Source organism: Phoenix dactylifera, unplaced genomic scaffold (assembly GCF_009389715.1).
Source record: "Phoenix dactylifera cultivar Barhee BC4 unplaced genomic scaffold, palm_55x_up_171113_PBpolish2nd_filt_p 000092F, whole genome shotgun sequence".
NCBI lineage: Eukaryota > Viridiplantae > Streptophyta > Magnoliopsida > Arecales > Arecaceae > Phoenix > Phoenix dactylifera.
In genome coordinates this window covers 917,687-941,000 of record NW_024067680.1, presented here as the reverse complement: position 1 = coordinate 941,000, position 23,314 = coordinate 917,687, and the positions used below count along the sequence as shown (strand labels likewise).

General features: G+C 37.9%; 1 protein-coding gene and 1 pseudogene across 2 annotated transcripts; both read right to left on the bottom strand.

Moving 5' to 3' along the window:
* Window positions 1-3,130: 3,130 nt before the first annotated feature.
* LOC103717311 lies at window positions 3,131-5,417 on the bottom strand. Of its 2 annotated transcripts, none has more exons than XM_039116440.1 (2): window positions 3,515-5,417; window positions 3,131-3,381 (listed from the first exon to the last, which is right to left on the bottom strand). In XM_039116440.1, exon 1 carries the CDS (start codon window positions 5,265-5,267, stop codon window positions 3,552-3,554), a length of 1,716 nt encoding a protein of 571 aa, XP_038972368.1. In that variant the 5' UTR covers window positions 5,268-5,417; the 3' UTR covers window positions 3,131-3,381; window positions 3,515-3,551. The 2 variants fall into 2 exon arrangements, with proteins under 2 accessions (XP_038972368.1, XP_008803859.2); XM_008805637.4 differs by having other exon boundaries at window positions 3,131-3,421; window positions 3,515-5,415.
* A 2,809-nt stretch (window positions 5,418-8,226) lies between these two features.
* LOC103717313 overlaps window positions 8,227-23,314 on the bottom strand; it is a 34,899-nt pseudogene continuing 19,811 nt past the window's right edge.

The following is a 23,314-nucleotide window of genomic DNA, read 5'->3' as shown; positions in this document are numbered from 1 at the left end:
TAACTTGCACATGGAAGCCTCTGCTACACATCAAATAATATTAGTACCCTTCCTATCTGAACAAAATAGAGCTATAAAATTATCCATCACATCCATAAGGTTATGGCTCTCTCCTCGCAAGAACGGTCTTTGAGTGAGGCAGTTCTCCTACCTTCAGCATTTGAAAATTCTGGGTTCCTTCAGGATTCCTCATAAAGCCGAAAAAGAGTGATGGAGAGTCCAATAAGTTTTATAGAACTCAAGTGATGCATTCTTCGACAGCTCAATGAGCATATGTTTTTACTACATAGTCGAATCTGGTCAGCTAAAACAGCTTAAAAGAGCCAGAAAGTGGGTTTCCTACAAATAATTAAGAAAGTCATAGACTGTCAGAAGGTCTATGTCATGGAGGGATAGGTATGGGCATGGTTGCCAAGTATGTTCCAAAAGCAGCCCCATCAAGGCTTGTCCATGAGCTTATTGAGATAACCCAAGTATATGCTCCTAGCTATGCTGGCTGCAGTCTACTTGTGTGCTATATCCATTCAAGGAGTGGGCAGCATGTGAATCTTTAAATGAACAGAATTTTGTACAAGCAGCCTTTACCATGTATATGCCTATTGTTCAACCTTTCTTCATCATCAAACCAATAAACCATCTTTCCTCTTGTAGACCCCATCAACCAGACTGGTACTACTTTAACATACATAAACCATCACTGGCATGTGCCCTGGCTGTGTACAGTATCCCTTGAAAGGAATATATCTGAGAACAAGTGTGGTCCAGGGATATATTTTGCCACTGCTCACAAGCTTCTTGGCCACTAGTTTTATGTTCGAGTTTTACAGATGAACTCATTTTCATGGTTTATTTGCACCATAACATCAATCTGGAAGCTAGGTTTTTTTTCTTTTCTTTTCTTTTGTTATGCTGACTACCTGCTTAGTAAAATTATGAGTTGTTGAGAATTTGATTTATTTTCTTGATCAAGTTATGAGGTGTCAGATGCTCACAAAAAAAACATGAGAACATTGTTTGGGAAAGAAGATTTTTTTGTGTTTTAATTATGCCAGTCAATTTTTGCATAACTTTTTAATTAGGAACTTCAGCTGCTCTTAACATTCAATTTTATGTAATTGTTGTTTTATCATCCCAGATTTCCAGTTTCGATATGGAGACTTGAAGGTTCAAAAAATAAATTCACTCATTTAATGCCACCTGTAGGATTCAAGGCCACTGAACCTACATTCTTTCAATCTTCGGTCAGAGCAGCATGATGCTTTTTTCTAGCAATTTTCCTACTTTTTTCCGAGTTCAACTGTAACTCTTGCGGTATTTTCACACCAATTCCCTCAATCCCTTAACTAAGTCTCCAATCATGTTAATTTAAATACAACATTCTAATCATATAATTATACATACTGGTGGACTGTCTTTCCAATGTTTTTGATCCTTGTTTCATGGTCTCTGTTTGTGTTAAATGTATCAGCTTCCAGATTCAAAGCTTACAGTAAATTCCCAAGTTCACCACCTTTCACAATATAAACTTTAAATCCAGAGACTGAATAAATTGTAAGCCTTCAATTTCTCTTTTCTGTCATCAGAAAGCTCTTCCATCTAAACTGGTCAAATACATATTTCCACTATGTTGTGTTCCCAATACTATATGGCATTCGCTGTCATAGAAATCCAATCAGAAAGCTTCTCCATCAAAACTGGTAATTGAATCTAACTCTTCCACTATATGATATTCCTGTTACCATAAATCAGTTTAAACTCTAATCCACTTCACGTGAAATAAAAATCCATGATCCCTCTGCTATATGAATAGGGAAGTCACATGCAAGGCCTTCAGACCTTTGGGGTTCCAAAAGAATCTGATATTGGTGCTAGAAAAATAAAACTTCTTGCAGCTTTGGGTTTCAATTGCATGAAATTATAACTAATCACCTAGTACTCTATCCTCCTTTACCTAATCCAAGTCTCGAAGTTTCTTGCTGTCCACTAAATTTGGGTGCATTGAGATTCCTGACCACTAGTTCTAGTCGTCAGTTACTACCTTCGACCATATCTCAAGTATCCAGTGTGGTTTGCTTATGGCTTGCAATGTTAGATTGTTCGATCAATACTGTCAAACACTCAAGACTATCCAACTTAAACTTTCAATATCATGTTTCTACTACTTGCAATGTCATGCAGACTCATTTTTCATATACTTGATTCTCACATTATTATGTGGTGAAACGAAAGGACTGAAGTTCTAGTAGTGTTGACCCCCGTGTGGAGGTATGAGACATCAGATCAACCAAACTTCCTTTTGAGATTTCTCAGAAAACTGATGTTCCAAAACATCGATGCTTTTAATGCTTAATCATATGCTCTTCTCAACTGGCACAGTGTTGACTTTAAGATCAAAAGGCTAAATGAAACAAACTGTCATGAAGGATTTCCTTTTTAAAGAATAGCAGTTGGTGCATCAACAATCATTTCAAAGATGTCATGAGAGAATTACCCAGGTCAAACAGCTTGGAGAAAAACTCCCAAGGTTTGCATTTAGAGCCTCCTCCAAATGGAGGGGTGCAATTGCTGGCTTGTCCATTTGTGATTCAATGTAGGACTTCAGTGTTGCTATTTTCTGCTTTAGAATCTCAGCCTTCTGCATACGTAATTCTCAGGAACTTAAAAATTTAGTTTAGCCTGGAATTTTATTCATTTATTCTTAAAATCCCAGTTCTAAATTGTTGATCAGTTATCATGTTGGTGCAAAATTAAACATTTCCGTTTCAAGTTTCACAGTTCCCATTTCAATGAAAAATTCAACTTCAAGAAATGTCTATTTATTCTAGCATTCAGTATAACGATCATCAATTATTTCTTTTTATACAGAAGCAGTAGTTAGGCAATGTCACATGTGACATTTCTTGCATTATGGCTACAGTACCCTGTTTCAATCATTGAATGTGAAAAGGGGTTGCACAAAGCTTGCCCCTCTTTCAAAAAACTAAGAATCAAAGATTATACTGCAAGGAAAACAATAGCTTACCACTTCAGGAACAAGCAGACACAAAAGAAACATTACAAATTATGTTCCACTACATGGCAAAACATCCAAAAATCAAGCCTCAGTGAACTAAAAGAAAGCTTACACCAATTGAAACATTTTCCCAGTTCCCATTTCAATGCAAAATTCAACATCAAGAAAGAATGAAGTTTGTCTACTACTGTAGCATTTTCAATATGAAAATTATCACTAATTTCTTTCCATAGAGAAGCAGTAGTTACAAATTGTTACACAGCATTTCATATAATAGGTACCGTACACTGCTTTTCAACAAAGCTTTTCCATGTTTCAAAAACCAGCAACCAAAGATGTTGTACTGTAGGCTGAAGAACAGCTCACCCCTTCAGGAACAAACAGATTAAAAATTACAAGTTATTGCCACTGCAAGGCAAAACATCAAAAAGTCAAGCCTATTGCAGCAAAAGGAAGCTTAAAAAAATTGAAACATGAACAATTTTAAAAATATGCCCATACCGGTACAAGAAGATGACTGGATCGATGCTAAGCTACACTATTCTTCCTCTTCAAATGTCAGGGCCTGGCAAGGGGAAGTGACATCCTCATCATCTGCCTCACCAAAAACTGACCTTTTTCCAACTAATTCAGCAACTCTCTTGGCACGCCCAGAGTCACGGGGGCTCTCAGTGACACATCGCAGCTTTTTGATCTTAGGAAGCAATTCAGCAATCTTCATGATTGATGGAGGAGAATTCTCATCAACATATAACAAGTGATCTACATTTCCCTCCACCTTGCTTGACATCTCCTCCCCTCTCTTCATTTGAACATCCAACTCCTCTTGGCTTTCATGTGCAGTTCCATGTGATCCTTGAAGGGATCCATTGGTCTCATCCATGCCTAACTCCGGCAATGACCATTTCCGCCGACTGCTTCCTGCCTTATCTCCTGCGACACCTGTAATGGCCAGACTGTAACGGCTCGCCACAACTCTTGCTCTGCTATTCTTCGATGGCCTTTTTGCAGGGACTGTAATCTTTCCTTCATGGAAAAGAACCTTAGGTTTAAGGCTAGCCAGTGATCCTTCCTCTTTTTTCACTGGCTTCTTTGCTCCAACAGTCGCAATCCCTTTCCTTAGATCAGAGACCTTAGCAGCAACAGACGACCGTTGTGATTTAGGACTAACACTCAAACTTCGTCCCCCCTTCTCTGCCTTCATCCTTTTCTCTTTGACTTCTTGAATCTTCCTTGTCTGACAAGATCGAGCACTCATGACTATCTCTGAGGGTCCAAGACTGACACCCCTTCGCTGGAACCTGGCATTTGTTGGAGACTCCGCAACCTTCTTTGCTGCAATGGTTGCCGTAGCTCCCTTCCTTGGTACTGAGGCTTTAGCAGCACTTGATGGCCGAGACTTAGGACTTGACCTCCTTTCCCTGTTCTCTTCTTGAATGCCTTCAAGTTTCCACAAGCCTTGTTTCTTGTGAATCTGCACTGATCTCAGAGGAGTGCCCTCAGGTGCCTTCAACTGCCGAGACCTGACGCTCTCATGGATTTCAAGTGGCCCGAGGCTTACTCCTCTCCGTTGGAGTCTTGCACTTGCTGGAGATTGTTCGATCTTCTTTAGAGCCGATGATGACCCAAGACTCTTTGTCGAGCTCTGCTTCAAATCCAGAACTTTTGGGGAGCTAGCAATGATTTCCAGCGGTCCAAGACTACCACACCTCTGCCGAAGCTTTGCGCTCGACGGAGATTGCGCGATCTTTTTCGAAGCAGGCGTTTCAAGAATCTTCATCGTGTTCTGCTTCGGGTCCATGAATTTAGCCGGCACGATCCTCCCATGCCGTCTGGCCGCCGCAACCCTCGAATCCCTCTCTGCCTTCTTGATCCGGAGCGCTTCGAGCCTCGATGACAGCCGCCTGATTTCCTTCTCGATCTCCTCGATCTCGTCGTCAAAGCTTTCATCGTTGATCTGGGCATCCTCCTTGAAGGATACTTTGGATGCCTTCCCAGAAATAGCTGGCTTGAGAGCTGTCGAAGATTTCTTGGAGACGGGGGTTTTCTCGTAGACCGGACTGGGGCTGCGATTCTCCTTGCACGGATCGAGATCGAGCGACTCCGATTGGTTGTCGGAGATGGGTTGGAGAGCAGACCATGGCAGCTTTTCTGCAGCCACGACGGTGCCACCGGCGGCGTCGTCAAAGGCGGCGTTGTTCCAAATCTGGAGGTTTCTGGGGTTGACGGCATCTGGGAAATGGAGGAGACTCATCTTCTTGTGGATTGGGAGAGGAGGAGATCTCTGAGGAGAAGAGAAGGGGGAGAGAGTAAGAAGAGGGGAGATATTTTAGCGAGCTTTTTCTTGGGGATTCTTGGGAACAGGAATGGGAATGGGAAGGGGAAGGTGAGGAGAGGCGGGGGGTTTTGTCTTCCAGGTTTTTCGACCGTTGGAGGAACTAGACGTTGGGGGTGGTTGAATTCTGATCGTTGGATGCTAAACGGAGACGCTCCGATATGATTTAGTGGGGATTAAAGGGCGTAATCACTCACTACCCTTTTTGGCGGACGCAATTGTTAATGGCATAAATTTCCGTGAGAGACTGACAAATTTGACAGGCGCTCGGGGAGCGGGGCGACGCGGTCGGGGCAGCAGCTGCAATGCGGCAATGGGGACCGAGATCTGAAAATGAAAAGAAAAGGGAAGGGAAGAGGTTGACATACTGAACCGAATTCGAACCAGAGGACGATGAGGGGTGTTAAAGTGTCACAGCACTTTAAAAATATAGTTACTAAATAGTAAACAATTTTTTATAAAAGCTCTACTTCATAAAGCTCCACTTCCAACAGCTTTATTGCCAATAGCTTTCCAAATAGGGCCTTATTTGTCCGTGTTAACTGCCAAACGTGCTTTTGTCTTCAATGCTAATCAAATTATATCCTTTCATAAATGTTCCGATTACTAGTGAAAGATAGTAAGACATCAAAATAGGTAAGATCAGTAACTAAAAGCTCAACCAATACTCTAATTTTCTAGTACTACAGCCATGTTCTTGATGCACCTGAATCTTGTAATAGAGATGGCAATTTACTCTGCCTCCTCAGTATTCGACCTAACCTGACCTAATTATTTAGATTCGTCCGCAAGCATGTGTCTTCATTCTAAAACCCACAACTGATCCGAGGTGAGTACGGATAATAGCAATACCCACCCTAAACCTGACCCAACTATACATAAGCCTTCACTAATCAGACCCTCCCAATCCTTTATTTCAAATCGTGATTATATTATATATTATTGACTCATGAAATTTACTTCTATTCGTATTTTGTTATGTTCATCTAAATCACAACAACATAGCAAAATTCAAAATATCCTTAATGATATGATGATGAAGAAGAAGAAAGTATTGCAATCAATTGGTAAGCAAGATTAATTATGAGAAAGACTTTTAAGATACATGTTTAGTTATTTTTTTTAGTTGATTGATTTTCTTAGTTTAAAGAATATTTGACTTCTTGAGGAATGATATTTCTATTTATTATTTCTAGTTGAAAATTTAGTTTATTATGTTCTCCATCCTCAATTCTTGTTTTATTTAATATTATATTAAAGTACTGAGATTTACTTTTATATTATTTTTATATATTTGAATTATATGTAAAAAATAATAATTTTACAACTTTATCCATCGGGACCTATTCCAATCCATCCTATCTAACTCTATGTGCCCTACCCTAGTCCTAGACAAGTATGGGGTCTATATAGGTACATGAATCCCAATTACAGGATTGGTATAGGTAATAACCAATCCAAACCTATACCGGCCCCATTGTCATCTCTATTCTCTATCCGGTCGAGGCCCTTCAACCACTACCATCCACCAATGGTAAGGATATCATTTTTTGAAAGAATTTTTTGACAACTTTCATGCGAAGGCTGTAAGTTCCTCAGGCTTGGGCACTCCTGAAGTACGTAAATAAGATTTTGCATCGTTTTGCAACTACTGGGAGACCTAGCAAGCTTAATAATATAAAGAAGATAAAATTTCAACCGCTGGATGAAAATCGTATCAATATGCTGAACTAATATTTGTACCACTTTTGCTTAAAAACTAAAATTTGTTTTATATTTTGGATATATATATATATATAGAGAGAGAGAGAGAAAGACTTAGCTACAGTTAAGTAGATCGCTACTCAAATTCAATTAGATCTACATTGACCAATTGAAATCTCATAACGACGATCCAAGTTAATGGATGCGATCTATTACCTCTAAATTACTTATACACCAAAAATCATAGAATTTACATATCTCTAGCTTATGTATCAAATGATCAAAAAAAAGAGTATGCGTATATATAATTTAAATTAACCACAAAAACTCTTCTGAGGTTTACACTTGTTACATTTACATCCAATAGTTTGTAAAATCTACACTTGCATATTTAACGACGTTAGTAAAATTATTTCTTATCTAAAAAGTCAAAATTGCTCTTAATTGGAGAGGAGCATACCCATATTTTCTTATATCCTTAGATGATTATTTCACTTAATGTTATTTTGATCATTTTTAAAATATTTTTGATGTAGCAATTGAGTCTCATTTAAGATTAATAGTTTGACAGACATTTTGTTAAGTTATGGGTTAAAGTATTAGATAAAAATAAACTTCAAAAGAAATAAACGTAGATCTTTTAAACTATTAGATCTAAGCATCATTTATTTCTAATTTTTTAAAAAAATTATAATTTATTCTCTAATTTAATATTATTTAACTTGCCCAATTTTTTGATGCATAAGTTAGAAGTTTCCGAATCATATGATCTTTTATATGTAAGTAATTAAGAAGTCGTAAATCACATCGAGTGACTTGGATCATTGATTTAAAGATAATGGTCCAATATGCATCTAACTAGATTTGAATGAAAATCCACACTAAATTTGACTGAATATAACCAAATCTAGCTCTCTCTCTCTCTCTCTCTCTCTCTACGCACATACGCATACATGCATATATAGATATAAATTTAGATATCTATGTGCATACATATATACATATGTAATGAAACCAGTTGTGGTATGTATGTATATATAAGCACCAGTGTTCGAATTAAGGGAATTTTGAGAGCCAAATCTTTATTACAGCTGAAAGACTCAGAGGATTGCAATCGAAGACTCAAAAAGTCTTTTGACAACTCATACGGTGGCTGCTTTCCGATCAAGTTCAATTAGTGAAAAATGATTCACCTTCCTGAAAAAGACATCAGTTCCTCCACAATGGTTTTGCTTTAAAATAATTGGGATTTCTTTTCATTTGCACCAACTTTAAGCAGCAGAGATTTCTTACAATCTCACAGGACCTCAAGACGCTACTCCTTTCTCATCCGAGAAAACTCATTTTGTTTGAAACAGAGCCCATATTTAAATAAGATTTTACAATATCCAACTCAGTTTATGTGCTTCGCCTTTCATGTTGATATAGATGCGGCCTTCAACTTTCTAAAGCCCAAATCATCAACAAAGCCAGATTTCAGAAAGATTGCAGTTTCAGGCACTCTCAGCTGGAATTTGAGGCAAACATCCCAACACCCCGCTAGATTGCAGTGTTTATTTTCCTTTTCTCCTCCTATCCTTGTCCCTTTCTCTGGTCCTATCCTTGTCATGATGATCATCCTTCTCTCTACTCCCACTCTTCTCGCGTGACCTCTCTCTCCCACTCTCCTTCTCGTGTGACCTGTCACGGTGCCTATCTCGATCCTTGTCCGACCACATCCTCTGTGGACTGCAGCTCTGACTATGACTGCGACGGCGCTTCCTTGCACTGTCACCAGCATCAGGTCTCTCCTTCCTCTCCATAGATGTCCTTTCTGCAATTTCAGAAGTTATGAGGTAAAAATTAGAAGAATTCTAATGCACATGGCTGCTGCAACGCCATTAAAAGGAATCCAATGCAAAAACTAACATATATTAGCACTTTCTTTAGAATTAAACAGTCCAAATTAAAAGCAAGGAGCACAAACTCCAAAATAAAACTTTACTACATTTTCTACTTCTATTAATATTTGACTATTTTTTGCTATTTAATGTAATTTTCCATCAAATGATTAGAAGTTGCAATATAACATCTTCAATATATTCAATATATATTGATGGATATCAGAATATAACTGAAAATAGTTAATCATTTTTCTCACTCACCAGATGGATGCTTGTTGATCCCTGAATCATCAGTAGAATCAGACAAACCAAACTCCGATTGAAGTCGTCTTCGATGAAGCGCAACCTTCTTTTCGATCTCATCTTTACTTTGATAGCCCTGTTCCTCAAGAGATTCACGGTATTCCATTACAGCAACTTCTAAACGCCTTAATTTCTGTCTGCAGGGGAAATAACATAACCAATTAAAGACTCTAGATTATCATTTTAGCAAAACAAACTAAACAAGCCAGGTATTTTAATTTTCTAGAAGCATATTCCAACCTATATTCTTCATTCATAACATTGTCAGGGTGAGTATGAATGCCGGCATCAGTAGTGGCATCTAACTCATCAGCCTTTCCAAGATTACCAGCATCTTCACTCCCAGATGAATAACTCAATCCCAAACCTGGAGGACTTTTCTTATCTTCATCATCACTACCATCATCCTCTCGGCTCCATTTAGATGCTGGTAAAACTGGATCGGATTTTCCTTTCTTGTTCATAACTGCCTCATGCTCAGGTGAAACAGAACCTTTTCCATGTACTCTAATCACTTCCCCACCATACTGACTTGATCCGGCTGAGCCCAATGATTCTGCTTCAAGATTAGGTTCTCTACGTCCAGCATTACGGGCATTCCGGCCACCCTCATCTCTTGGATATTTACGTAAATTGCTTTGTCCATACTTTAGATCATCATCTCGTTCATAGCCTCGCTCCCGTTCTGCTTCTTCCAGATAAAGCAATCTGGCAACCATCATCTCTCTACCACCGCACAGCGACAGACCATTGTGTCTGCAGCGCCTTTCTAGTTCAGCAATAGGAAGACCTAGTAGCTCCTTCATGGCTGCTGCCCTTCCCATTGCCAATTCACCATCTTGGTTAAGCTTACCTCCATCATAAGGAGCATCTTCATAGCTCGTTTTATTTTGAATCTCCGGTGCATCACCACATATCGAATGGAAGGGGATGACACCCGCATTGCTAGATCGAAGGAAAGTTGCTCGCAGCCCATTCAAATATGCATCTGAAAAGAGAAACCAGTCTGCCCATACTTGAAGAACTTTCATAACTCTTTCCTGCAGCCATCACAAGCAAAATGCAACATGCTTCAACATCATCAGAAACGACAAGCTTATGGCTTGACAAAGATCTTGAGTTACCTTCAGAGCTTCGGCAGTGATCCGTCCAGTGATGCTGCGATACAAATCATTGAAGCTCTCCACTATGTCAGGCAGGGTTGCTTCAAACTTTGTACGATAGGCAGAAGCATTCTTCACTGGGGCACTACTGTTATGCAGAATGTCAGATACCAGCATAAGTCTTGCAACCTTTGTTGGTATAGGTGTCTCTTTGAGTGTCAAAGACTCGGTAAGAACCTCAACTATCTGTGGTACCTCAAGCAAAACTCAAAGGGTTAGCACAACAAAGAGTTGCAGACCCTGAAACAAAAAGGACAGTGAAAAAGACAAAAAGCGTAGCATAGCTGTGGAGCTAAGCTTATTGATCGTGAAACACAAAGATCTTATTAGTTTGTGCAAAGGTTACAGTGAGAATGACATCAAATTTGGATCTTACAGGAAAACTACAGGAAAACTAGTCAAAAATATCAATCAGAAATAAACTACTTAATATCAACCATAATATAAGGTTATCTTTACCTCTCCAGCTGCATCAGCATTATCCAAGGCAAACCCCATAGCTTCTTTTATCTGACTCCTCTCCAAAGTCAAGGCACGCAGCATATCCTCAAATTCATCTCGCTGTGCATCTGTCAATGCTCGCTCCAATTCCACACGCTGGAACCATGAAAATGAATAAATTAATTAGGGAAAGAATTATTCTCACCACGTGAATGAGAGATAAATTAAGCATGGCCCATCTTATCATGTACTACATTATCTGCAACTCACGGACAGAAGAAAACAATTGCTATAATCCGTTCTGATGTGAAAGCTCACCCTGCTTCTACCAGCTGCAAAAGTAGACTCTTTTTCATGCTCAGGACTTCGACTAGGTGGCAGAGAAGGAGGAATCCACCTAGAATTGAGAACAGAGGTTGCATTAGAAAAGAAAAAAAAATAACAGCATATCAAAACCAACTCAGAATTAGAAAGCGGTCATGATGTCCTACAGATTTCACATCGCAATACAGCAAAATTTTGATCCTAACAGAAGCCTGTGTCATGTAGATAACAGCAATAAGAAACAGAACCTAAGAATGTAGCTTACCTTCCACTGCCTGTAATCATGATGAAGGGCTCTGTTCGCCATCGCTGAAGGGTATCACCCTACAATGTCGTAGAATACAGTTGAGTTTCTCAAAAGGGTGATCAGCAATATCCCTTCCATGACGAAAATTCCAAAGAAACCACAATATAGAACATAATGGCATAAATGGAGGAGACAAGTCCCTTCATAAAATCTTTCCGGTTGTTTGATGGCAGCTTTAGATGCATTAAGTAGTTTCGGCTTGCAAACCCAATATACTGCCACTGCTCTTGTGCCTTTTCATGGCTCACATCCATAAACTTCATTCAAGATGCATTCAAGGCTTTTAATGCCAAACCATTGGAGACATTTTAACTTGTCATCCAGCCATCATCGTGGGGTAAATATGATGGGAAAATGCATCAGAACATCAATAGGACGGTGCTAAGCACATGAGAATGGGCTTTATTCTTGACACTCCATCATTCTTGTGGGACACCAGAGTTACAACATTTTGCTGGACTATGAAATTGAGCTGAATTTACATCCCTTTAATTTTGTAGACCACGTTACTGTTTTCTAGAGAAAAAAAGAAAGAACCCACATGGTGTTGTTATTCAGGCACAAAATCCTATGAATTTAATAAGTGGAAGAATGATTGACAAAATTCTTGGATACATTGAATTTTGACGTTGTTTAATGAGGAAACCAAGGTTTACTACAACACCATTGTAAAGGTCCACAAAAGGATATGTTCCTTTTGACTCCTGACATACATGGATGCTATTACAAGTGAAAAAATTGCTGCAATATTGTTTGGGATCTAGAGGATTTGATCATGGCTAAATTGTGAATTAAGTAGAGAAGATTCTGGCACAGAATTTTATTCAATCTTCACATTTTGGAAGTCAAACAAATTTTAAGTCACTATTAGACAAACTAAGCATGACTTCGAGGAAGCTCTACCAAGTAAAAATGCACTACCTCTTCTTCTGCAAGGGTTTTACCTACTCTATGCCTATTGATCTTTTGGTGTTTAAATTACCTGGATAATGCTAAAGTAACAGTGGAAGGAACATTCTAAGTAGAGGCAAAATAGTGAGAACAAGATGTACAGCTAAGAAAAAGCAATATAAACCTGAGCAAAGGAGTAAAGCCTCCAGACATAATACGTATGCTCTTTTGATCTAAGATCAAATAAGAAGTTAAAAAGTGAATTTCCACGGCCCCTCTCCATTACAGCTTGCTCAAAAGCACATCCACCATCAAGAACATGCAACGCCATTGTGTCAATCACATGTCGTAGGTGATCATCATCTGGAGGTACAACTACTATATCCGGGACATTTGGAGTAAGCACCTAGAGAAACAAGCAAAAAATAGAAATACATAAATGTATAATTTATGTGAGAACAAGCAGATATTATGTGAATAAGATAGAAAGTTTAAAACAACATGTAAAACCACCAACACTGACACAATTTCAATAAACCTTCATGAGGTGAGTTGAGTTCCAGCCCATCAACTCAAAATAGCAAAAAACCTTAAAAACCATCTACACTATGAGACAGAGAACAACAGTATACTGAACTCAGAGGCACAGCAATCAGTTGGAGATAATTCTAAATATAAGTAAAACAAGAGTTCATTCAAACGGATGCGACTAATGGAAATTTGTTTACGTTGGCAGATGAATAAAACTACCAGTCTGCAAAAGCATTGTAATTTCATGGGCTCATGAAGAAGCTGTCACATTATGGAGATTGGAACGGACATCAATTAGTTATGGGGACTGGATTTGATACTAAAGGAAAATATTTTTTTCATAATCCTATGAAATCCACTATATATAATCAGAGAAAAAGGAAGCAAACAATAACATTCTTTCCCTGATTAAATAAAACTTTGTTATTTCTCAAGAACTTCTACATCACAGTATTCTTAATAACCTTTAGTAGATATGATCAATAAAGTATTAATCATAGATAGTTAAGCAAGATGACAGCACCCAAAGTAATATATACAAACACAGGTCTACAGAATGATGGCTATTTCAGCTTTATCAATAAAAGAATGAAAACAAACTAAAAGTGTTAATGAAATGCATTCTTTGTTTTCTTTCTACAATGTAACAACATGATAACCAATTATAGTTACAGGCAACCACCAATCAGACAAAGTATATGTGACCGAACTTTAGTTTTCAGTGGCACTAACCACTGAAATATGTAAGCTGTCAAGTATTAACTCAACTATTTTATGTTATCAAAGGAACCTTCTTCATATTAAGGACCACAGTTTTTGTCAAGCCCATGATTTTTGCATATACCATGAGCATTATCAACCACAATCTACCATAAGTACTGCTTGGGAAAGTCTCAAAAGGAATGTATTGCTCACATAAAATGACACCCTTCATTTTCCTGTTAGAAAGTTAACAACAAATCAAGCTTTAAAAGAAACAGGCATTAGAACATCTGCAGATTTGGTCCATGTTTTTTGCATATCCCATTAGCATTATCAGCCTCACAACTGCCTTAAGTAATGCTTGTGAAAGTCTCAGAAGGCATGTATTGACCACATAAAATGATACGCTTCATTTTCCTGTTACAAAGTTAACGACTAATGTAACTTTAAAAGAAACAGGCATTATAACACCTAAAAACAGCCCTGTAAGGGAGAGATTTCTTCACTAATCTCTCGTCACTAATAATGGTAACGAATATGACCTATTTTAGTATTGCATCATTTTGAAGTTGCTCTTTTTATTAAAACTTATCTGACTAAAAATTGTAAGTGCTTGCTCCACTTTTGCTTATATTTAGACACTAATCTAGCCAAACTTTTCTTAATAATATTAATTACCAGTCAACTAGATCATATTTCAATAAATATTCAGTTATCAAAAACTAACACATTATGGGACATGCCAGACCAACCTCAGGTATAGAGCAACTATGTGAAATTAGTCATCTCAAGGAAAGCTGATTCATACATCTTAGAACCACCTCCTGTAGTACTCAATCAAGAGTTTGCTTCAAGTTGATAGGACGATCTGCAAAGCACTGTCTACTCTACTGGTCTTTTCAACAGCTTCCAAGGGCGAAAAATCAAGATATACCTACCTGGGTATCAAAGTGAATTGGTTCGGGGACATTGTTATTTTTATGTTCCACTACCCCATTCAGCAGCTAATAAGCATTACCTTGATTATAATTGGTGCAATTATGCACATCACCTTTATCCTAGTACAGCAGAAAAGAAAGTCAACTAAAAATAACCCAAATTTTGCTTAGAGTGATTTTAGTAGATGCTCTTAATCAATTAAGCTAACCACCATTACCTTTTAACTTGTAAGTACATACAAAATGATTTCAGAAACATAAACATCAACATATTATATCCTCGTGGCCCACAAGAAGCACAAGAAAAAAAAAATGCTGCTACCAAAGCACATTTCCATCACACAAGAATATAAGGAATAAAAGGCATAGAATGCAAAAAAAAAATATGTTATTGATTAAATGTCCTCAAAGAGCCAGTAGCATCCTTTTGTCAAGGACTTGTGCACTATGATTTAGGATCTAAGCAATAGCAAGCAAGCAGACAGCCAGCTAAGCAATCCCATGCAATCATGGTTATTCACTTCCATTATTTCTGAACATAACCATCAAGCTGGCACTAAACCTTAGTTCTCAATTAAGTGAACAGTTGTACAACTATAATTCTCACATAATATGGAGCAATGAATTGACAACTTAACCATTCGTTTTCACTACACGAAAAACATTGCAAGTATCTCCAACCAACAACAGGTTGACCATATCTACAGGCTACTAAAATTTTCTGCAAATTTTAGCAAAACAGACATTAACAACAGGTTCAAAAACATTCTCCATGATCTTGCGGATGCTCTAAAGTTTGACAATCCAGTGGATATAATAGTTTAAAGGTCACGAGATAATTTCACAGAAATAAATTGATGAAAGTCCAAAATCAGACGTTTAGTAATTATAACAGCAGATTTAATTTCCACTTTAGCGAAAATTTTGTGCTGAATTCAGTACATATGAGCCAAGGCAAGCCTCATGGGCACATTGTCAAGTTAGATGGTTCAAAACTTCAAAATTGTATGCTCTCAAGTGACTTTGTCAAGTAAGGACTTCACTAACATATATTGGACAGACTACGTTTAATTTCTAGACATCAAATTTAATACACATCAGTCCATTGACGTCCTACGCTCATTAAGGACATTAGGTTAGATATAAGTGTTGTAGTGTCCAGATTTAATTACAGCCACAATTTTCAGAATATATCCAGCTCAAAATTCAACCAGATTTTACATTCACTTGGTTCACCTGTGGACAAACAGGCTTAATTCTACCTCCTCCTTTTGTCATCTTATGATGCCAAATCCTATTATCTTGATTTCTGCAAACGCCTGTGTTGGGATGGATCAGTATTCCACGTTAATCTAAATAGAAAAACCTGTCCACATGGCCAATTCACTACATACAACTTCAAATATTTAAGCAGGCAACAGATTTAAATGTGAACTGCACTGAAAAGATAACTGGATTAAAACGCCAATGTAACTTAGTTTCAACAAACTATGAATTATTGCCTAAAGAATATTCAACAAAAATTAAAAGAGTACATTGCTGTAAATTATTTCTCTTTTGCGTAGAAAAAGTAGTTTCATTTCATAGAATTGGCTATTAATCAATAACAGCAACTGTAAGTCTTGCAGTAATTACAATCCAATGATGAAAAGAAAAAGCTTATTAATGTATTTCTCAATAAGTCAATTAACCTACCAGCTCCGAGCTTTGATTGGTAACAGAACTAACTGGTGCACCATCAGGACCAGATATAATCACAGTGCCACCCTGCCATTTACCACAATGAAAAATATATTGTGTCATTAGATAACAACTAAGCCACTTGAGTGAAGTGAAAAAATTTAAAAGAACAAAATACTTCAAAGAATAATCCCTTGTAAAAAGTAGATGCAAGTCTAACAAAAACAAGTACACAAATAGGAATTCTCTTTTCTCCTTTCTTCAAAGGAGAACAAAGTACATTTACCAAAAAAAAACAGAAGAAGAAGAACAAGGTACATATAACTAGCACAGAAGAAAGTCAACCAACCTCCTTATTTCTGATGGCCATGTGCCCAGGTGGGGGAGCAGGTAGTGCCTGTGCTGGAAGAGCCACAGATTTACCCCACCCAATCTTCAACTCATATTCATAAACAACTACGCCTGAATAAACAATTCTTAGTAATGAGACTTTGAAAATGGAGATTCATATTCAAATTGGAGGTTTTCACCTTCTTGCCTAAATGATTTCAGCAAAACACAGTGCAACAAATGAAGGACAACATTTAACAGTAACCAGCAACAACAGCTGCTCCTTCTAGATATGTCAACATTGAGAAAGAACATTAAGAAATGTCGAAAAACAACTTGTTGCTAGGCATGCGTACCAGAGAGCCAAAACATGGTTTCTGCATTAAAACCATCCATTGTCTGCCAAATAGCAATGCCAGGTAATGCAAATATACATCATTGCGGCCACATATCATTAGCTTAACCTAGCACTAAAACATGTCATAATGATTGCATATAACGGTAACATCAAGGGGAATTCAGAAGACTAAGAGCCATGGTGCAAAACAATTTTAAGTACAAACCACTAGCTTGTTAACATACAAGAGTTAGAGGTATACATTACTGAAAAACCAACTAAAGTACTGCTGGAGAGAAATAAAAGCAATAAAGTTACAGTTGTACACATTCAGCAGGATATGATGCTAAAATGTTAGCATAAATGTTTCCCTTCCTATTTGCCACACTTTTCTCTACCCAAATTCCTGTCATTCTCGAGGTGCAGAGAGCGCACAGACAGTTCAGATGGTGAAGGACTAAAAATGATCACTTCATAGGGTTCAAAAAAGTAAGGCAAAATAAATTTGTTAAAGAAAAGAGATTATTGTAATATGTTATTTCTCAAAAAATTCTTACATGTTGAATACTTGACGAGCAAACATGTTATAAAAGCAAAGCATGGTATAAGATACCAGAGCGAACCGCCTAGTCCGGTCACTATTATACCATACTAACCACGAACCATGACGGTTTGTGGTCTCAGTACAAAGTGGGGCCCAAATCGGTATGAACTAGACCATATTGGGCCGAAGCACTCAAAACCGAGCAGTTCCGAGTGGCTCAGCTCAGTAAGGGCCTGATTTGGGCCTGATTAACCCCTCCTTAATAGTTGGGGGAAAAAGGTCACCACACCCTTTTCTCCCTCCGCTTCACTCGTGAGCAAGTGAGGAGAGCAAGAGGAAAGGAGAAAGGGAGGAAAAGAGGGCAGGACAGATCCTCATCTCTTCAAGGTATTTTCCTAGATTCCCTCTTCTATTTTCTTTTTTCAAAACCACGAATGGGCAAAAAATGAAAAATGAAGAATGCCACAATTATGCATTTTGGTTGTGATATATCGTAAATCTTAGTCACATCTACACAATGGTATAACTTTCTAGATTTTTTTAATATTTATTAGAATTTATTAAAATATATTTTTTACAAAAAATAAATAAAAAGCAAAGGAGATGTTAGATTCAAAAAATTGGTACAAAGCTAGAAGTCTAGCATACTATCTCATCTTTTTTGACAACAATTTGATAAAATTTTGGTACATCAATTAATTCTCGAATAAAAGCACAACTTTGAAGTAATTCCTACGGCCAGCCAAGGAAGCAGAGCCAGTAAAGGCAAGAGAACCAATCGAGGTAATCTACCTATTCGAGCTAACAAGAGAATCAAGGATGTCGATCGAGAAACTGTAAAAAGCCAATGCCCCAAGTAACTTAGGCAAAGAAAAGAAGAAAGCAGATACAATTGGAGAGAGTGGAAGAGGAGTTAGTACACAACAACTCCGAAGACTATCAAGCCCTTCAATAAGGGATTGCCTAGGCCATCTCGTGATACAAGCAATAATGACAATGATGTTTTGAGTGATGATGCATTCGATGGTCAAGATAGAGAAAATGGACAAGGAAGGAGTTCCCTTTGCTTATTCTATTCATTTTTAAGTCCCAATTTGAGTATAGAATGCATGATAGGACCACGGGCATAAGTCAACGAAGGACACCATAGTATACAAGAGGAGAGGACCCAGAGGTGATGCATAGGTACCAATCTGCTTGATAGAGTGAAGCATCGAGTGGAAATCCTAGACGCATTAGGATCCTCTAGTACTTAAGCCCATTATCCTACGCCAGATCACAGCCTCTTGTGCCAAGTTATGACCCCTATGGATAAGTGCCATCCTCCCCAACCTTCGTCAGACTATGGATTAAAGCTTGCTCGGTCCTTTTTAGATTTCTGCTACCATACCCAACAAAGCAACAATATCAACATGGCCATCCGATATGGACAGCCTACCGAGATCCTAGATAGGCACAACACCAAGGTTGGAGTCAAGTCCCAACGCTTGACTATAAATGTGACCTTGACGTGTAAAAGGGGCATTGACGCTCAACCTAGAATTGAATATACGCAAGCTGCATTTCCAACTTCTGATATAAGTATTTTATATTTTCAATTTTAAACTTAATTTAACATGTATTACTTAGTCACACTATTCTTTAGCTATGTAACGTAAGAAATTAAAGTATATTACATTTAAACATCAAAACAAACTCAAAACTGGGTACAGGTCAATACCGTATAGAACCAGTACCATAACATATAGTCTCCCACCGGTATGCAGTCCAATACCAAGACTACAAACCTTGAAGTTAATCCTAAAAGAACAATTCAACAAAAGAGTGACCAGAGGTCTGGGAAGTAAATTTGAAGGCGAAATTAGATGTGGAACTACAAAGAGAGTTGTTACGAGATTTTCAAATTAAAAAACATTGATATGACATGCCAAGGACCAGAGAAGGTAGAGCTAAGAAAGGTAAAGATTAGGTATGTTACAAATTCTAAATACATATGAAGCCACTGCAAATCCAGAAATTACTACATATGCAGCATATGATAATTAGTAATATTGGTAATATAGTAGAAATGTAGAATAAATATACCAAACTTTACAGGAATACAAAGAAAGACATCAGGGGAAAAATCAAAAAGAAGTACACAATTGTAGGAGTAAGCAGACAACATCCAGAAATTCAAGTAGTGCAAATGAGATGGCTCGCATGGTTAAAGGAAGGCTATAGCACCAAACAGGTAAACTACTGAAGGTGTATAAAAAGTTACTGGGGAAATTATTTAGTATTGTTCATAAGCTCCTCTCATAATCATGTCCAAGGGAGCTTAACTGATTAAAAAAAATAAAGAGAATTCTAAAATTGAAACATCCAGATGAAAAAATAGGGCAGCCCAGAGCATATGGCCCCTGCAGTCTAAGAAAGGTCAGATGTACATAGCCTCCACCCATGTATGGAGAGGCTATTTTCATGTTTCAAACCCGTGAGCTCATAATGGAGAAACTTTACCAATGTGCCAGGGTTCACCCTCAAAAAAAAAAGAAGATCAAAAAGAGAGTTCAATTAAAGATTAACAAAGCAAGTAAGAGTTTAGCTTTCCACCTCACAAAACCCATGAACTAGTCCATTACAAACACAGACATTCAGTAGGAGTTCTCTTCTAAAGACCTTGTTCTAAAAGTGGCTATAGGCAATGAATCACACCTCCTTTTTGTTGTTTCTATCGACCAACTAAATTTTCTTATTTAGAGATTATTGTTTTTAAAAATCATAGTTTACATATAAAGACACCTTTTATGGTACCCAGTAGTGGTGATGGAGCCCATAACTATTGTAAATAAATGGTCATATTTATGGCATGATACTTCCATTCAATGTTTATAAAATCGGCCCAGATCGGCCGGTTCAACCGATTTAACCGGGAACATGTCTTTTGTTCGGTTTGGCTCAAAGGATATCTTAAAATAGGTCAAACTCAGTCAAACGTGGGAGAATTGGATGAACCGGATTAGATTAACCGATCCAATCCAATTCTCATGAGCCAAACCCCAAGCTCCCCTGTTGTTCCCTTTACTCCGCCCACCTCCACACCCTCGATGACCACCACTGCCCTTTCCTCTCCACCTGGCTCTCCGGCACCAGCCCCACCCTCGAGTGCCCCTGCACCGCCCTCTCCTCCCCCGGCCACCACCCCTCCATCATTCCCGCTGTCAAACCCTTAATTGTCGATAAGGAAAGCGATGTTTGGCTCTACATCAGCGATGAGGTGATTTGCATCTAGTGCCATGTGGCCACCCTCTCGAAGCCCCTTTCAACAATGCCCTACGTCAGCTTCACGAAGGCCCAGCGGGAGCTCATCAACTTCACCCATAATAGCATCTCCATTCCAAGGGTGAAGGCCCTGGACGTCTACAGCCTCACTGCCTTTCTCGACGACCCTCCCCCTCCCCCCCCCCCCCCCACTGTCCTGGAGCTCCTCTCCTCCAATAACTTTTGCATCACCGGCCAGACCAACCGATCAACTTGCCAGATCGACCTGAGAACCAGATAGCTTGCCAGTTCGCTATTTGATTCGGTTTTAAAAACATTCATTTTGATATTTCGGGACATGAAAGTGTACTATCAGTAAAGGCATTATTGAAAATAAGCTCGTGATTCCAAAGGCGGCAAAAATCAGACCATGATATTAAAAATTTAAAGAACATCTCACTTTATAATTACAAATTTTGTTACAACAATCAAAAAATTTCAGTATGTTTTGTGTTCAATGCGTAGATAGGATTCAAATCCAGAAGTAGCTCTTGCTTAACCATTACAGCAGTGCAGTTGGAGCACGTCATCAAGCACCATGATTTTCATTATTAATCTTTTGTAAACTATTATATCATATATTTAAAGTACGACATACTGGTCAATACCAATGCATGCCAGACATCTGTACCGTATAAGTACCGAATCAATAAGCAGTACAAGGGGCATAATTAGTGTCAGGATGCCAAACCGACCCACTATACCGAGTGAATCGACCCCTCCTATCGAGTGTACCAAGTACCAACACTATACCAAGATGGAATCAGTATCGAGATGGTCAATCTTGCTTTAAATAATTGCCTACACCCGTGAAAACACAATTAGGTTCCACTATCCCATTCTTTTTCTTAAGAATTTCATATAAGATTGCTTTATCTCGAAGATTATTTGAATCAACTTTAAAAAATTGACTATCAATCATGCAATCATTTATTTAACTAATCACCCTAATCATTGTTTCAAAAAAGCATCACTCTAATAGTTAGCTATTCACTCTTCAAACGAGCATTGGAATCATGTAAGTCATACTCCTTTGTGCATAAATTAAGTAATGCATCATGTCCAACCATAATACAAATCATTGTGGGAATCAATTGAAGAAAATCAAGCAATGTTCCGAACAATCATTTTAAATACCACGAGAACAGGATAGTTCAAGCAGTACATATTGTCCCATCCAAAAAGGGCATCATCGTCAAAACAGGTTAAATCAAAGCATCCGTATCGAGTAGGATTAGTACTAGTACCTACCAATATAGACCCTGCTTCAACAAGTATGATACATGGACTATGCATTTGGCCAAAACTGTTCGACACCGACCAATTATAAGGTACGCCATCTCGATACCAGGCCCCATATGGATACCACCCTATTGTTATGTTGGTACACCCAGTCCGCGAGCTGGTTTGACATACCGGCATTCGGTACGGCCCCTCATACCACGTACCGGTTTGATATCAGTATAGTATGGCACACCTGTAAGGTTCGGTACAGTATGATGTACCTTGATATGTTGTCTAGGGACAAGGGGGCTAGTGTGGTATCCAAAGGTGCCTTTAGGCATCTCGTTAGAGGCTAAACCCTTTCTTTTTTCCCAGGCCATGAGGAAGAGAGGGAGAGGGTGAAGAGAAAGCAGGGAGAGGGGAAGCAAGAGGAGAGTGGAGGATCTCGACGGGGAGCGTTGATACTGTTATTGATACTCTAGCATGATACCGAATGAAAACACAATTTAAACACACAAAAAAAAAAAGCAAAATCACCCCAATACCCATATAATGCATATAATAAAAAAAAACTTAAAAAATAAAAACAAATAAAAATTGGTTTTTGGGTGTCCTGATATGGCGACCAATACCCCAGTACCATGTGTGAGTATGGGATTGATCGATTCCATGCCATTTTAGCCAAAAATTGGTTCAAACCCTAGTACATGTATTTAAAACCTTGTTGTGAGGACTTGAAGTATGGTCTCGATGCCAAATGAAGATTGGATATAAGACCGGCAAGATTGAATGGTGGAAAAGGCATCAAATATAAATGTAGTAGAGAGTGAGAATTTGATCATGGTATTTCTCAAGGGCACACCAACTTCAAAAAAACAATCAATATCATTCCCTAGATGATCACTTGGCACGATGGCAACATTTAACAACAATCTTTACAAGCAAGAGGATTGGTTAGTACTAACTTTATTGTTATCTTATAAAAAAATCCATTTACTTTTCCTCATCACATGGGTTTTTCTTCATTCCTTTTGTTAATCACTTCATATTAAAGTCTCATATCACTAGTTAGAAAATAAAATTTGTGGCATCTCATGTGCAAGAGAAGCAGAACTTTTTTCAAGATTTTTGTAATGTTTCTAGGAAGCACAGAGTACAACTTGGATAATTGACTGTTCCGACAGATGATATATATATATATACATATATATATATATATATATATATATATATATATATATATATATATATATGTCCAATTCACAAAAATAAGTATAAAATAAGTATAAAATAACTATAAAAATAAGTATAAAACTTTTCACTAGTTATTGTTCACAATGATTTGTAATGAAATCAGCTTT

Bases quoted from the DNA above. Each gene is read 5' to 3' on its own strand.
- LOC103717311 (XM_039116440.1), bottom strand. From the start codon at position 5,267: ATGAGTCTCCTCCATTTCCCAGATGCCGTCAACCCCAGAAACCTCCAG.